Genomic DNA, 17,943 nt, shown 5'->3' with positions numbered 1-17,943 from the left:
CATATCCGTAACTTTAAGCGATTTTAGTAATACCTCTTTAGTGTATCAAACTACAAAAAAATGGAGCCCGTTTTGTACACATACGGGCGCCGGTATTGTGAGTTCCCACTCACACACCCCCAACCGCGAAGAGAGCAGACTCAATCGAATACAAAATAGATTTTAATAGTCGCTAATGTGGCAAAAAATAACTAATAGTGCATATACCTGCGAGATTTGGTTATTGATTGTGAACTCGCCGTGTGTACATGGCAGGGGGACACATTAACGGTGTAAAATACGCCACTCTCCTTCCTTTTTAATTGCTTGGGTGCTCGTTGATATAGAGGTGTTTTTCCATGTCTCTGTTCATAAATGTTACCGACTGTCCAATATATCACTACAAGATTACATGAAAGCTTTGGACCATACACTACTAAATTCAGCGATCACGCAATAAAGATAAGATATCAACCCGCTACTTAAATATCAATCCAGGGGGATTCATTCCGTAATCTATTTACCCCTCAGCAATGCTTGGAGGATCACTATTCATATTTATATTTATGTCATAATCTTAAAAATCGGAGATTGTGCATAACCTGAGTGCACACACACGCCAAAAGGCCTGGGGCGATCGTTACGTTTCAGACCACCACTGTCGGGAATGGTATCATCATGTCAAACTTTGCGGTTTTACACTCCAAAGGTAAAAAATCCCACCCACAAATGTCTATTGTTCTATTGACAACCGTTTGTACACCCAGGTATTCTAAGAAATAGATCTCGTCAAACTTTTTGTGCCTGTACATAAAGTAGTGATTTTGTATTTCTAACTTTGTGAAAAAAATGTTAACACTGTTTTGCAATGCTATCACCCTTTTGTGATTCGTGTTTTCAACGAAATATGTTTTAACACATTTTGTCATTCTGAGAGTTAATATATTGCAATAGATAGCGAATGTTAGTATTCAATTTTGACTTGGTTACTCAATTTCTTTTAAACTATTCGAGTTAGAAATTGAGACTTGAAATGAAAATGACGATAGATACAGCTAATATTGCAAAGCAACATGAGCAAAATGGACACCAATACCATCAGGATTTACTAACTAAATCTTGGTACAAGAATTGATGCCTATAATCTTCATATTTCACTTGAATTTTCTTTTCAACGTTGACAACTACATTATTCGAAAGAACTAACTTGTTAATCTATACAAATACTATGTAGTTTGCGAAATGCCAGCATAAAGGCAAATGTTTTTTGTGTTACAATCTATGATATAATTCAATCCTGATTCTAATTTATGATAGATCACCGTTGTTGTAAAATCTTAGGGCTTGAAGAGAAATTAGATAATTTTGTTTGTGTCTATTCTTTAAGTTTGAAAGTGTATACAGTTGAGGTAAAATACGTACAAATAATTCTACCGGATTTCGGATTTAGTTGCCTTTACCCTTACAAATTGATAAAGTACTTGGAACCAGTGTTCAAGATCCCCTTTCTAAAGTAGTATTTATTTAGGGATTTTGGGCTAAACTTTCCCAAAATTCACATTAACCAAACACTAAACGTAGGCTCAGTCAGGAAAGCTCACGTTGCTTAACCTCCAAAAGTGGCGAAACACGGGCCCAATTTATTTTTACACTAGGAGAGCTGAGAAATCTTTCCATTAAAAAGAAGTCTAGACTTCTTGATCAACTTAAGGCTGAGGTAGAAGCCCGACAAGTCTTGGTCGGCGCCTTTCCGGGAGCCCGCTGCCGCCTAGTCGAGAGCCGTGCGACGCTGGGCAAGGAAGCGTTAAATGGCATTATGTTTATCGAAGTCTGCCATGCCATTTTCCGAGGAGACATATGTATTTAATATAAGGCTTGGCATCGCCGTGTGAAGGCGTGTGAAGCGGAAGGAATCCCGGAGCCGAGGAGAGAAGGGCTCGGTGCTCAGTGGTGTGCACTCTCACGATATACACGAAAATTAATTATCGCTCCGTGAGGGCTGGCTCAAAACGCACCGCCACTCCGTTTAACCGGGGATAACATGTAACGAGAGGAAAGCTGGAGTAAAAACTCGGAGGACTTGGTCCCGCTAATGAGTCTTAATGCTTTCTCAGCTAAGGGGCGCTGAGGCGGGATGTGTTTCAACTTGGAAAACGATCTGTACTGTCTCTGACAGCCGCGTGCGGCTCCCGCCTGTCACTCCACATGTCTGTCTCTGTTTCTGTATTATACTGAGGAAAAAAACAAAACAGATGTAGTTTACATCCCCACCTTTCCCCGCACTCCCGGGATACCGTCCAACTCACCACGGGTATCACTCACGAGCGGAAAACGTTATTATTTCCCACTTATGCAAACATATCTGTCTATAAAAGCGGCTAAGATACATTTCGATTCCTATATACCCAGCGGGGCGGCTGGTAGGCGGGTCCCAGAGCTAACGCTAAAAGGATACCACATCGGGAGCGCGCTTCGCTTTTGTAAATCGTATCTCCTGTCAGAAGGATACATTAAACATCGTCAGGAAATGGGGGAGCCAGCCATGGGGAATATATAGAGATGTTACTCATACTAGTAACGCTTTTTAACTTTTATATTCACTTGTCGCTGACGTCACTTAAAGTAATTTTCTCTCCCTCATGTAGAAAGGGTTTCTCATTTTAGCTCGAAGAATCTATTTACATTTTATTTCTATTTTTTCCTGATAAGTCTAAATCTATAAATATAATAGAAGAAACCGACAACTCAGAAATTTCAGCTATGTATGCAATTCATCAATACAACTATATTGTACTTGCACAACATGATTTGCAAGAAATCTATCAATATCACCAAGATGACCAAAGTTGATACAATTTAAGACAAGTGCAGATGCGTATAAGATGGTTTGGCGAATGCTCTAGGATCCGTTCATATTCGTCGTACAAATGTTGTACAATCGTAAACCCAGGGTATTCTTGGGATAATGTAGTGAAAAATTCATCTCATCTCTTGTTACGGAAAAGATTGTCTTTAGGACCTTGTCGTCGGCCGTTGGTTGTGTCACTTCCTGCTTTTAAATTCTACATGACTATAACATCAAAATCGTACGACGATCCACGACAAATGTGACGGCGCCGTTATTTTAACGACTTCTACAAAAACATCAAGCCAGAAAATTCTTCTAATCGTCCGTCAGATCTGGTTCTGACTAGCGCGCTCGTTTAGCCCGACTCTACTGTATATTTCCAGCCGGTTTTACTCGGTGTCAAAGGTCCACAGTCATTAAAACTCACACTCTTCACAGGTCGATTTTTACCGCCTTGCCTCTTCGATCGCCAAAAACTCGTAGGCGTCAAACTAGGTGTCTGAAAAACCTGCCGGCCATATTTTTTACCACTTAAATCAATAACGATATAATATATATGTGTGTGAGTCATAAAATCACTTATGGAGTGTCGTCAACAAAAATCCAGACACTTATGCTGCAATTATACACACGTACAGCCCCGCTGGTGGGTGCTGTATGCAGTTCATAACCATTTCATACGCCGTCATACCATAATCAAACTACCATAGACAATTTGGTGTCAATTAGAACGGCAATTTGAAATTCCTTATGTACAAGGTGTAAGGTTGTTAGCTAATGCCGCGATATAGCCTCCTTTAATAACCAGCATTTCCTCTGTCATAAAAACCAACCAACAGGAATTTTAGCGCGATGAAACTCAGGCTCTTTATGTAATGGTGCAGGTTTTCAAATGATTTATACCATATGAAATTATATCTGCTATTTTAACGTCGACTATAGAGTTTATCCTTGCTATGATTGAATAAAATCCCATCCAGCTAAAAGATATTATGATCATTCACAATCTGTCCAAGATTTTACGGAAAACTGTCTTGTTTTCTGTTGTTTTTATACACGTGTGTATCTAGAGTTGGATTTGCTCGCTTTTTTTCATCATGCCTATCACATGATAGTGAGAGGGAGAATGTCTGACACACCTAACCCCTGACTTGTCGAAGTTTGGACGCTAAAATCGCGAATAGGTGCTAAAACCAGAGGGAAGGTCGGTTCGGATCGCCCAGTCTCGACGGATAGCTTCCACAGGCAACGGCTTTGTTGAAACTGCCAGTAAAAACCTCTCAAAAGCTTTTACCTAATCAATAGCTTGATGCGCCAATGGCCATTTTTTTTCTCTCTCTCCCGTCGGTCGATTCTGAAATCAGTTCGCTTGTTGCCTCAGACGTTGCCGCACATGTTAAACACACTAATCCTCGGTCTCGATCACGCCGAAAAGTGCTTGCGCGCAGGAGTTTGTTCAGATAATTGCACGGGGGGCTTTAGCCACCTAATTGATTTCTCCACATTACTCCATGGACCTTTACGACACTATAGAATAGCGATTATTAAATTAGAGCTGCTCAGAAAAAAGCTGTACCCGCTCGTTTTGGACACTGTTCCAGCTGCCTTTATAGCCATTTCCCCCGTACCTATGGGTCATTAAAACCCAATTTAAGCGACATATTCAGTCAGCGGGTGGTGTGTTCCTCTATAGTTGCCCCACTAGGGCCGTATACCCAACATTTATCGTGCAATTGCCCCCTTCCCGTTGTCAGAACCCTCGCCTCCTGGCCGTTCCTTCTTTTACAAGAGGCCGGTGACTCCGGGCTTAGCCCGAGCACATTCGATCGATAACCCAACACGTATTTTCTCCCACCTCTAGTTGAGTGGCGACAATTGGCAGGAGATTGCAGCTGTTTAAAAACTCTTTGTTGCCCCCCCGTACTATCATGCCATCTGGCGAGGCAACCCTTGCACCTCTTAAAGCGCCCAATGATTTTTCAACTCCCCCAATTCGCCATCGCGAGGCGCGCTGCCGGGGGGCAACTCTCGCGAGAGTTGAGCTCGTTAGTCTCGCCGGGAGCAGGTTGAGGGAGAGGAAGTGCATGAAATGGACGATCAGTGCCACTTCCCTTCTGGCGATACCCAGCAAATTGTTCCATCTCGTCTACGAGAATTAGATGTGAACTTGACCAAGTTTTAATAGCCCTGACAATCAGGCAAGCGGTCAATTTCTTGACCGGTGGGTCCGTGCTCGAAAGCGGCCGCCCTACGACATCGTACCGAAATGATGGGGGCTCGGCCCGGGCCTTAAAAAGGCCAAACGGGGTCAACCGTCCCGCGGTATTAGGACCATGTAGGCCGCATTGGCGTCGGAGGTTTTGCCATTAAGAAAATAACTGTACTAAATAACACAATAACACAAACTTCTGTCACACACACGTATGTCACATGTCAGAGCATCGTTTACAAAATGACCGTTTCTGTCACCTCCACTATTAGAGAAAGTTAATTTAATAACCATATTTAGCAAACTCCATTCATATACAATTCAATATTTCTCTTTTTATCATGATCAGCTTTGTGAATCAGACCATATATATGAGTGCCTGTGTTGCTATGACCATACAAGTAAACTTACATTTACACTAGCAGAGTGAGTCAGATTTCTGTTGTGTTTATCTTTCTATAAATTATGTCACAACAAATTGAAAAATCATCTTGTATCTTGTATAACGCGAACCTGTAAGATAACACAGTCAACTACTCAGTAACTGTACGACTTTCAATAAAACGACCATATCATAAGGAACCGATAGTTGTAATACAATTGTAGACCCTTTTCATGTGTTTGTAATTCAGATTGTCATAGAATGAGTGCTGAGTAGGTTTTTCATTGCAGATCGAGAAATAAACGCTTGAACATATGGTTTTATATTCAATTTGTGTATAGAGTTGTGCTTTTCGCGGAAGATTCCCTTTATTGTTCCTTTGTCAATATTTTTTTATGTAAAGATCTATCAGATCTCTTGGTCAGATGATAACTATAATAATGATAATAATAATAATAATTATAGTAGTACTTAATAGAAATAAATTCGGCCACTTTTGGAGGCTAAGCAACGTGAGCTTTCGGTAAATGTGAATTTTGGGAAAGTTCAGCCCAACTTTCTATTAGCATTTCTCATGAACAAATAAGGGAGTCAATATATTTGCCATCATCACCATGTTCTCTCTCTTTCTGTGTGATTTGTACGTTCTCTTCTTCATAACTACAACCCTGTTGACGAATTCATTTCTAGTTTCATTTTTTTCACTCTCTGTAAGAACAATATAGCTGAAGGCCGGTCACATTGCTAAGTGACATTGCTTAGTACTGCATTTGCAGTACTTGTAATTCACATAATAGATTACATTTTAACCTGCTTGGAAGGTTAGGTACAGTATATACCGGCTCCATTTCGTTGACTTTTTCGTGCCAAATTAAGATTCTGCTCCAAATCTTAACAAAACGGGAATTTTCATTCTTTGAGAACGGATGGCATTTTTGAAGGCGGGGTTCTAAAAGTCGAATCCATTTAGGTACCTCAGACAGATTCTTTTTTCAAAACTACTTACAAGGGATGGAAAGTAAAAACGTTGCCCAGAAACCCAAGTGAAAAATGTCCTGAATATTCATGTTTTGCGCTGTCGTCACGCCGAAGCAATTTGTAAATAGGCTATTGTCAATTGTTACACACACCCGCCCCCTTCTCCGCCCATCGATGCTACAACACAAAAGTCTGATAGTTTTATGAACTAACTCCGACACCTTTGACACTATCACCAGACGATACACACGTACGTGCGAAAACCCTTCTTCCTAAAACACTCACACTTCTGCACACTCGAAAAGTACATTGGACGCCTCTAATTTGTGTAAGCCAACACCGGTTATTTGAAGAGGAATTTCCGCTTCTTGAAACGTTTTCCGGTCTCTCCGTTTGAAATTTTCTCCAGGGGGAATTCCCGGGTAAAACACGGTAAGGAGAGAGCTATTGACTGCAGCACGAGTATATATGAGAAAGTTTATAACTGTGCACTACGAACAACATGGTCTAACATTAACAACATGCCTGACATCGTTTGTTTCGTAGACGCTCGAATACAACAACACGATGATCGGGAAAGTACCAACGTGTTTTTCTTAGAGAGGGGATTTCAGTTCAAGAAGCACATGGGCGACTTACGGCAGTGTAAGCGGCCGGTCTCGACTTTCTGCGCGGAACAATCGGCGAGCAGGCCGCCCCCACCAGCACACAGACACGCGGTCTGGACCCGTGAATAGCGCCACCAGACCTAGCGGCTTCGCGCCACCCCACTTTGCACCCCGTGTCAAAATGGAGTTGTTTTGTTGACAAGCTGTCAAGCAATCAGCCGCTAAGCTCCGCCCAACCAATTTAGAAGCAGTCCACATCGCCTGGACGGACGGACAGAGATCGGGCTCGAATGGATCTGCCCAGCCGTACAAAAACTGTGGCACCTCGTCAAGTTTATGACATTCAAAAACATTTACAGCTTAAAAATAATGTCCTTGTTGTGATCAACACTTGTATATGGTGGAAATATAGCGCCCTCGGACAGACAGTGTCAACAGAGATAACCCGGTTTACAAATAGCTCGTATTAGGATAAGCCATCCTCTTTTTTCTAGGTATTTGAGATCTGTAGAAGGGATTCTCTGTTCTGAGGACTGAATGGGAGGGGTGAGATCTAAAGATGAGATAATGGTAGAGAATAGGCCATGATTGCAGATGGAACATAAGCCGTGGGTCGTATCGGGTAGCCTGACAAAAATCCCCCGCTGCTCTCGGACGATAAGGGGGTATGACATATGGGAGACCTTGATAGACAGTATATTCCCGAACCAACAGGCATAAATTATGCATATCTGTGCTTAGTTATCATTTTGATATGGGATCTCCTCTCATGGTGTGCGGTGTCCGAGTGAGAGAGAAGCCAGAAAAGTCCGATCGCATCGGGGATAATGGGCCTCTTATTTCGAGTTTCTGATTCGCATTAGGATTCATTCATGCAGGAACGAATGCGCGCCAGATTTTTGCGTCGTTGCTCTGATTTTTCACTCAGACAGCATTCTTATTCAGGCTCCAGAGAAAGAGAGAGAGAGAGCTCCTGGTGGATTTGTGAGGTTCGGATAATCCGGGATAGTGTGTTTTTTAACTGCCTCGCAGCAAGTCCTTGGCTGTGAATAATAACTTCCCCCTCCCACACTTTGATAATTAGAACAGAATTCCAACTTAACGCCAAGGAGCGTCCCAACATAGCTATGTTGTTTGTAGAAACCCTGTCGTGTGATACACATCGCAGTGCACTTGTGTGGCTTCCCCCTCCCCCCTGTAGTCACCTACCACCTCCGTATCCTATATCATCATCCGACTTACTTTCGTCACCTTCAGTTTGAAGTTTTGCTTAAAAATTTCATCTTACACGGGATGTTGGCACATCCACACAATAGGCTCGTTGTGGCATCCCCTGGCGAGTTCATTCATACACTAATACCTCCTATCAGCTAGAAAAAGCCCAATTTGCCTAAATACACAAATTTTCACCAGGTAATTTGTTGGGTTGACACCTCGTTCGAGAGATCTTCCCAGTTGTTCACAAGCATTTTCTGTGCCTGATTCTATATCTATAAGCGGTTGGAATGGACGGGAAAGTGTGTAGTGTGTCACCGAGGCGTCCTGTGCAGATTCTCGGGGGGAAAGCCGTCGGTTGCCCGCAAAAGTCGCTCCAACATCTGCCTCATACATGGATAATGAAGCACACTTATGGGCGGGAAACTCTTGAATTTTATCAATACCTAAGAATACCTTCCATTGTCTTCTCTATTTCATATATTCCCGCTACGTTATCCATATCATTCAGAGGCTTTTCTTGGCAAAGTAAAATAGATCTCATAGCTGGATGCTTTTCAAATACCTCTCATGATTTAATTACTGCTATAGCTTGCATATCCGGAGTGGGAAGTACAATAGATACGTCTAGGGCGGGAAATTCCTTTAAAATTCTCACCATTCTTATTTGTATTTCAAGGAAGAAAAAAAGCTGGTAAGTATTTATTTGTAGATTTGTGCCGGGAGGGGGGGCAGTAGGAGAAGTGCATGAAAAAGGCGGGAACACCCCGCCCCCGTCCGTGCCGGCTGTCAATTACAACAGTCACGTATCTGAAGGGAAATTCGCTCAAGCGCCGCTAGCCTATAGCGGTACTACACCGGCCCGCGCTTCCAGACTTTTCCACAGACGTTTATTTCAAAACGAAAGTTTCCGTTTTTTTTCTCTCTCTCTCTGTCTCACATGTTAGCTAGTTATCATTCTGAGCCCTAATAGGTTACCTGACACGTTATTTAGCTCGGCCATGTGGAACGGCTTTGTTTTCGCTTGCGTGATTGACGTCTATAGCGATGATTGGCATAAGCTCCTAGGTGAAAAGACAACAGACTTCCCCCAGCCAATCAAAGGGCGGTATTCGTACAATTGCAAACTATGATAGTGGTGATAATACGCGCTGCAGACAAACTCCCCTGATAAAAACTGACACATTTCACAGCACTCAACCACACCCCAGCATTTAGTGATAATAGCGCTGATCCACGACGAACTTAAGTATATGAGTAGCCTGGCGTTTACCGTGTCGGGTCCGGCCATTTTGAAACCGGTGTCAATGTTCCAGCCGGCTCTGACCCTGGGCCTGGGCCTGCCGACGCTCAACTTCACCCCCGAACAGGTTGCCAGCGTCTGCGAGACCTTGGAGGAGAGCGGGGACATCGAGCGGCTGGGCCGGTTCCTGTGGTCGCTGCCCGTCGCGCCTGGTGCCGCCGATGCCCTGAACAAGAACGAGGCGGTGCTACGGGCTCGGGCCGTGGTCGCCTTCCACACGGGCAACTTCAGGGACTTGTACCACATTTTGGAGAACCATCGCTTCACCAAGGAATCTCATGCCAAGCTCCAGGCCATGTGGCTCGAGGCGCACTACCAGGAAGCCGAGAAGCTGAGAGGCAGACCGCTCGGGCCCGTCGACAAGTATCGAGTCCGGAAGAAGTTTCCCCTACCCCGTACCATTTGGGACGGAGAGCAGAAGACTCACTGTTTTAAGGAACGCACCAGAAGCTTGTTACGAGAATGGTACCTACAAGATCCTTACCCAAACCCGCAAAAGAAGAGAGAACTAGCACAGGCCACGGGCCTGACCCCAACGCAAGTCGGGAACTGGTTCAAAAATCGCCGGCAGAGGGACCGCGCGGCCGCCGCCAAGAACAGGTACGGGTAGGTCCAAACCTTTCTTACCTTCCTGTCGTTTTATAGCCGGCATACTTGTTGCTAGTTTAGTGGGAAGGGAGTAGAAAGATGCTCGTAAAATGTAGCCACTAAAAATTGCCCCGGATCTGGCACCTTTGCCACAAGTGCAACAAAAACAAACTCGCGTGTGCTGTTATGTCGTGGTAAGTCGCGGTCGGTCCGTATGGACCTTACAAAAGCACATGGAATTGAAGGGATTTCACTCTTTTGTACTGACGTGCTTCCTATCTCCAATTTTTCACCAATATGCCTATGTTATTGTTCTGGAAAATGTCCTGACCATATCGTTGTTCTATTATTCAGAAGATAATAATGTTCATTTAGCTCCGGTGTCGGACAGCATGTTTAAATTGCGTGTTAGACAATGTCGCGAAGGGAAGTGACAATATCAACAACAACATCACCAAATACACATCCTAAAAAAAAAGGCCACAAGAATGGATGTTTCAACAATTCGGTTACAAACTGAGAACTGTTATGGCGAGGAATTTGGCCTTCGTTTCACACAAAAGGTACTCGCCACAGCAAATTTGATAAATATCCTGCCAGGGGAAAATGGCGGAGCAGCCGGTACGATGGAAAATTCGCGTGCGGACGGCGAGCGAGGCGACCAGCCCCTACAAATTGTTCTGTGTTGTGTCATTACGAGCTAAGTCATTAGCCCACCCCCCTCCCACACACACACAAAAACGCACTATGTGTGTAACTTTAATTTATCTATTCATTGCTTTCATTGTTCTTGTCGTCAAAGGGAAGAATGCCATCGTTAATAGTTCAGTGTTCTAGGATGAAGTAAATGGTCGTAAGACAGTAGATGGGCAGGGCAGGTGATATACATAACACAGTCTTTATTACACAGGGCCATTCACAATACATTCCTTGATGGGACTCATTAACGTCGTTTTTCTAAATAGTCCCAATGTTTTCATTTGTCTTCAACAACTGTCCCACCCACCCGTCTGCACGTAACAAAGTACACACATCGCAAAAAATAACTTTCGTAATCACCCGCGAAAATCCCCCAGTTTTTGTAGCTAGCCACATGTGTATTGTGTGACAAGACTTCACGTTGTTGTTCTATGTGTGGTGGTTTTGATGGTAGCACGAAGGGTAATAAAGAGGCGCCAAGTCATTAGATACGATGCTTTAATGACATTTTGCTCACCTGAATTGCTGTATATACACTTATATATGAATGTGAAATCGCATTGCCGTTACGTATATACAGGTAATAGGGTTGTATTAGAAGAGTAAACTGTTGGTTTATAAAATATCCCCGATAGTTCCGATGGGATGAAGCGTTATTTCATAGGCAATTTGAATGGCCCGAGGCTAGAGCACAAAGATATGAATATATTCACATATAGAGTGGCAGATGATAGAATAGCTAACATTAAGTGATACTATTGTCTTTTTATTACTTCTTTTCGTCTGTCCGTTTTGAGGCGCCTCTACTGAAAATGTTTAGTATTGGGACTCAAATAGCGAGTTTGCTAAAAATGTGTTCGTTATTCAGAACATGATGGAACAACAAAATGACAAAAAAAGAAGTCGGCTGGATATTGTGATGGTTTTGTCGGAAAAGACCTTTTTGTCTGCTTTCTTTCTTTCTTTCTTGCTTTTTGAAAGTCATTTTTGCTTTTCAGCTTTTTTGTATATGCCATGCCATGGACAAGGGATACCATTATCCACGAAGCAAGTCTTTGAAATGAAATAATGTCTTTTTCAAAAGCAAGAAACTCCCTGTGCGAAGTTCCATCTTCACAGGATTTCTCTTCCAATAAAATTGATCACCTTTTTCAATCTATTTTTTTTAAAGCAAAAACAAAAAGTTAAAGCATATTCCATGTACTTTTAAGGGCAAATTAGCAATAGAGAGTTCCGTGAAGACCGACAGAAAGTACAGAAGGGCGCAGCCCGAGTTATTTTTCTGCCATCACACTTGGGAAGTTCAAGGTATATGTCTACTGGCTGATAGATCGAAGTTGTGGTGATCTCTTAACTACTTCGGTCACTTCCTCTCATCGTTAGTTGGTTTGTTGGGCCGGGAAGTGTTCCCCAGGCGGACGGGAATGTTCGAAAGACCATCGTCGGCCGACTCCCCGAAGACGGCACCCGAAGCCCCCGACGAAAAAAACCGTCAAAGAAGATCGTCGCCAAGTCGTATATCATGTCTAAATTGCCTGCCAAATCCTACCGTGATTACCGAGAGGACTTAAAGCCCGGCCGTAATAGCTCTCCACGCTACTTGCAGGCGACAGAACGATCATGGGGTTGAGTAAAAAATCGCTTGCCTTGTCGACCCGAGTCTCTCTAGACCAGGCGGAGTCGTCACCGGGGGACGGGCGGGACACTGGCCTACCGTCCCCGCTGAAGTGCCACCAACGCTCGGGCGTAATTTTCCCATTCCTCTCAGGACGATTTGGTGATATTTCTCTCTGGCTATTAGCTGGCGTGAGTGATCGGTTACCTGAAAGACACCCTAGTCTCCGCAGTACATCATGCTTGGCTTCTCTGGTAAATGTTTGTACTTATTACCAACAGCACTTCTTCACTTTAACTAGCTAGATGCACATTCATAGCCACTTCACAAACTACTGCTACGAAATAAAACTTCCTACGTGAGTGTGAAAGACCATTTCACTATTTTTGATGTATACCATACCCCACTGTCACCACCTAGACTATTCTACATACAGTATATGTATATATGTTTACCAGAGCCTCTAACAAATTCCAGGGCCCAGAAAATCCCCAATGACGACCGTTGAGGTCTCACCGGGCCCAGTTTTGGACACGACAGTTTGTCTCCGGAAGATTTCCTGCCAGAATCAGTGGTGAAGTTTGGAAAGTTGGTGTCCCTTGGCTGGTAACCTCGCCATATTCGCACAAGCACGACTTAACTCAAAAACCGCCAGAAGACGGGGAGGGATAAGCTTTGCTCTATACCATAAATTAGTAGAGGTATTATTCATAGTTATCAGTCATACTGAAGGGACATTTGTGGAAGGGAAAAGATTTGCGTTACGTTTTGTAAAAACCCACTTGAGTATACGAATAAGATAGAATAATATTTTACCATCATATTAGCTTGAATCATATTCGAGTCAGGAAAAAAAGCAGCAGCATTGTTGTGTTTATAGCACATTCATATGTGCGCTCTGGGTGTCAACTGAAATGCTTTTGAATCAAAACATACTTTAAAAAAAGATAAGTCCCCAAAATCATCGTTAGCCTATCAAAACGAGCAATATCTTAACTGTATTTTCCCCTTCTGATGTTACCAAACACAATTTCAAGAGCATGTCGATTATTTAGTACTCTGTGGCATTAACAACTGTCATTTTCGTATTGTAAGAAGATACTGCATAGAAGGGATGCCATAGATCAGTATTAGTGTATTATTCAAGATATACATACTGTACAGTGCAGTCAATCTCAATGTTTCCCAAGTATAATGTTTCTCAACTATAATGTTTCTATTTAAGAGCGTTTCCCGTCATTTTGTAAGGCAAAGCATATAATATAATAATCTTTTAGAACCATGAAAAGCATAACATAAAGTTTGCGTTTTTGTTTTTTCTGTGTGACGTGTGAAGTGCTGCCTTGTACCTACTACCAGTGAACACACCGGTGGTTAAGAATACCGTTTATTTAGGGGATTTCTTGGTCCAAAGATTTTCAACTTTACCAAGAAGCGTGTATAAGAGGAGATGTGTGCAGCATCGATGTAGAATGGCCGTGGAAAAGCTTTTACGATAAAGAGTCATTTAACCAAAATGTAAGGAAAAGACCAAAACATACACTCGGTAACAAGTAGCTTTTTTTCTGTCTATATCGGATACGCACAGTTAGTTCTAATTGTATAAACAGTTATCATTATGTAAGTCAGCAGCCAACAATGGTAATTCTACAACCCAAAGATATATTTTTGTAGCAAGACTTGTTAGGAAAGGCGATCAAAACTATATTCTGTTACAGTCTGAAATTAAAATGGTTAGTCGGACACTACAGACATATGTACAACCGCTCTGTATGTATATATGTATGTATATAGATAAAGAAAGTCACTGTTGCAAATTTCTGATCTTATTTTGAAATGGATTTTCAACAATTTTTTCCGGGCAGGGGTGCAGGTTTTCTGTCTCTGGTTTGACCCAGAGCGGTGATATGTCAAATTATGACAAAACACTGTTGGGAAAATGTAGGAGGAAATGCGTGCTTAGTGGAGAGAGTTTATGTAGTAATTTAGACAAAACGGTTTCGCGTTAGGACAAATAAAAAGCCCTTCTACGTTCAAGAGATTGTTTCGCGATGCTCGAGTTGTAATAAATAACATGCAGTATCGAAACAGGCATCATTTACTCTCTCTAATAAGAGCGTTTGGTAATACGTAGGAATATTGCAGTGGAAGCCGTTTTTTCACAATCGGCTGTAAGTGCCGCCTTGGCGGCCTTCAACGTTTTGACCCTGGCGTTTCTGGTGACTTTATAAACGTTTCCCTCACGAGTAGCTGTCATAAGGTCCTCTTTGAACTACCTATCCGTCATGTCCTGGTTTGGTCGTATCAGGCACGGGACATTTATGTGTTTTTCTGTCATGGAATGTCTTTTTCTATCTCTCAAAATGTTGTGCGAGGATGCTTGAAGAATGAAAACACGACACGGTGTCTAGCAGTTCTGTTTTAATGCACAGACACGGAGTGTTTACCCCAGACATAGCCGCAACATTGAGTAATGATGTCGTGCTTTTCCCGTCCTTTTGGGGGCGGGCGCGAAATTTTGCGACAGCCAATTTGAAATTTGGTCGGGGGTTTCTTGTTTGTGCGGTCGTTTCTCGGCGGCTAGGAGTGACCACGCGGCGGCAGCGGTAGCCAAACTCCGGCTGTGTTGACAAGTCCCCGCCGTATCCGCCCCGTGTGTGTTTTTCGGCGGAGCTACGGCGTAGTCGTCTCCCAAGGTTTGCCACTGCTGTGTACCTGACTACCTTACAACCGGGACCAAACCAACAAATTACCGCAAACTGCAAAACGAGAGAACACAGAGCATACAGCAGATATAACCGCTCTGTCAGGCGATTTTGTGAAACTGTTTCGTCGACGGTCCAGTGCTGAGAGAAGGTTGAGCACTGAGACTAGTGAGAGAGAATTGTAGTGGCAGCGATGAAAAGAAATGTGCCCGTAGTAGAATAGTCTGGAGGGGGTATCGATGTAGAACTGTCCCTCCCCTTCGCACTTCTGTCAATTTGAACTAGCGACTTGTAGGGCCAGAGGTCCGCCACAATTGGAACGGGGAGGTGGCGAAACAATATTGACAAGGTTGCTTGGTATTCAACTGGTAAGCCTCGTATTTACCAACCAATAGCTCCGGGCGTTTTGGCCCGTCTCCCCCACGTTTCTATACTCCGTGTGTGGGCATTTCGCGAAACGGAATAGACCTATATAATGGATAGGAGCCAGCGTTACTATTTTGTTAGGAAAATTAATGAAAAGAAGGCGTCGTTGTTTCTGTGTCCCCCTTTACGGATTTGTAAGTAGGGAAGTCTAAGGACAACGCTTGCATTTGTGAGTTGAATGGTTTCCTATTGTCAGCCGGCTCACAGAGCGTTGTCCAGACAATTCAGAAGACAAATCTTCATCGCTTATGATAATCCATTCTTCCATGTGTGACTGTCAATGATGCGCTTCGCAATGATTCACGTGTTTCTCTCCCTCTTTATGTCTTCATCGTACAGGCTTCAACAACAAGGGGCTTCGGCGCAAGGGTCGTCTAGTAGCTTCTCGGCGGACAGCGACTGTAGCACGGCCGGGTCGCCACCGCCGCCGGCTCTGCCGTCCACGCCGCCCCGCACAGAGGGTCTCCCCGCGCCGCCACACTCACCACCGACTTCGACATGCAGTACGCCCAACATCTCTCCAACTACCAACATCAGTGTAGAGACTTAAAAACAGAACAAAGCAAAGCTATCTTAGCATGTACAGGACTGTGTTCTTCTTCCTTAAGCTTCTTTAAGAAGTGCCCCTCCTTACGCCATTGTTCCAAGTGAGCTGGGGAAAATCCTCTGTCTCTTTTGTAGCATGTACAGATAGGATTAAGAATCAATGAAATTCTATTTACTGTAAATTGTAGGATTAATATAGGATAGGGCGAATATTAGGAACGTATTTGAGGGGAGAATCAGTCTAACTGAAAGTGGCTGAGTGTAAATATATACTACACATGCCGTATACTAGTACTATGAAAAAAGAAGCCTCAAAACTTCGGCCAGTTTGTAGTCATGAAAGTATGATAACCCTTGTCTTGACTTCGCTGTAGTCTCCTATATACGGAACATAGAATTATGAAGTAATGCAGAAAAAATATCTATATATGAGTCAATACAGATACTTCTCTGGATCTATAAATATATATGTATATACATATAAAAACGGTGTTGTTTTCGCCAACATAAATGTGTTTTTCATGAACTACGTTTCACACGTTCATGCTCTAGCGAGTTTTACGAGTGTCTGCTAGATGTACAAGCCCGGTAGAGTTTCCGACGTTTTGGTGAGCTGTTCCCGTTAATAGTTTTTAAGATATATTCTTCATTTTCACGTTACATAACGACACAGTCCCGTTCTTCGGATATACAGTTTGGTAAAACATATGTGCTCTTTATACGTATACCTATATATGTATGTATGTATGTATAGATATATATGAAGGGGTCTTTTTTCACTCCCCGCCTTCTTGTCTGCATGTGGAGGAAGGAATTGATTTTTAAGAAGAAAAGAGAAAAAAACTGAAGTGAAAAGAATCGGTGTTGTGTGCATGAGTGAGCTATCTGACTGGGTGGCTTTGCTAAGGGGGATTTGTGTGATGGTCATTTTCGTGTGCAGTTAGGCGGGAGGAGGTGGTTTTTAAGCGGGAGACAGGAGACCCACCACCGCGTTGGCCTTCCTTCCTCATTATCCCTTCCCTAGTGTTCCTTTCTCTGATTGAGCTGTCTAGTGTACACCCACATCCAAACACACATGTCCAACCGAGCAGGCTCCGACCAGAATTACCATGTAAAAAGGAACAATCCTCCCAAATCACCGTCCAGTCATTTTACCTTTTTCTTCGCCCTTTCACTGAATGACAACAAAAGGCCGTGTCAATCACTCCCGCTAATTGTTAACTACTTGTACGCAGAAAGCATCTCTTCTCTGTCGCCGTGCCAGTTTATCTGTCAAGCTTTTCGCGAGAATTAAGGGCTAGATAGAAAGGGGCAACGGAAATGGTTACAAATTAACAACTACACCCTCGAAAGGATCGACGCCTCTGGCCACGAATGTCCCTGTGTAATTGGCCTGCAAAAATATCTCCCCCATTCTGTGCCGGGCCACGCACAAGGAGTATTATTCCCGCTGCAGCGAGTCATAATGCCCGTTAGCACTCGAGTGCTTCAGTAGAAGAGAGAAGTTGACACCAGTCTTGAATGGGACGGGGAATTTTCCAGGGGTTTGCGTTTAAGATTTTGACAGCAATATCCCCGTACCAGACGTGTGGTCTTAGTCACGGGACACGGACGCCTCGTGTTTTCCGCGCCCCTAAACTCCAAACTGGCTCCAGGCGCCACATGCACAAAAAGTCGTCTGAAACTGACCAAAACTCGTCAGATGGAAGGCCGGGACACAGACTTCACCTTGGAACAACTAGGCTCCACCGAAAGGTTGGTCGTGCAAAAATTATGCGTGAATTTTGATGTAGCTTGTATCGGGGACAAGGCAGTGAAGCCAGTAAAATTGTGCATATATCG

At 43.3% G+C, this 17,943-nt stretch overlaps 1 protein-coding gene across 2 annotated transcripts; it reads left to right on the top strand.

The window, feature by feature from the left end:
* The first annotated feature begins 9,325 nt into the window (after nt 1-9,325).
* On the top strand, nt 9,326-17,028 carry LOC109464884 (homeobox protein SIX6-like). Of its 2 annotated transcripts, none has more exons than XM_019761981.1 (2): nt 9,326-10,122; nt 15,895-17,028. In XM_019761981.1, the coding sequence occupies exons 1-2, from the start codon at nt 9,473-9,475 to the stop codon at nt 16,103-16,105; spliced, it is 861 nt and encodes a 286-aa protein (XP_019617540.1). In that variant the 5' UTR covers nt 9,326-9,472; the 3' UTR covers nt 16,106-17,028. The 2 variants fall into 2 exon arrangements, with proteins under 2 accessions (XP_019617540.1, XP_019617539.1); XM_019761980.1 differs by having other exon boundaries at nt 9,327-10,128; nt 15,895-17,027.
* Nucleotides 17,029-17,943: the final 915 nt, after the last annotated feature.

Source organism: Branchiostoma belcheri, unplaced genomic scaffold, assembly GCF_001625305.1.
Source record: "Branchiostoma belcheri isolate BF01 breed outbred unplaced genomic scaffold, Haploidv18h27 scaffold142, whole genome shotgun sequence".
Taxonomy (NCBI): domain Eukaryota; kingdom Metazoa; phylum Chordata; class Leptocardii; order Amphioxiformes; family Branchiostomatidae; genus Branchiostoma; species Branchiostoma belcheri.
This window is presented reverse-complemented; position numbering and strand designations above follow the sequence as displayed.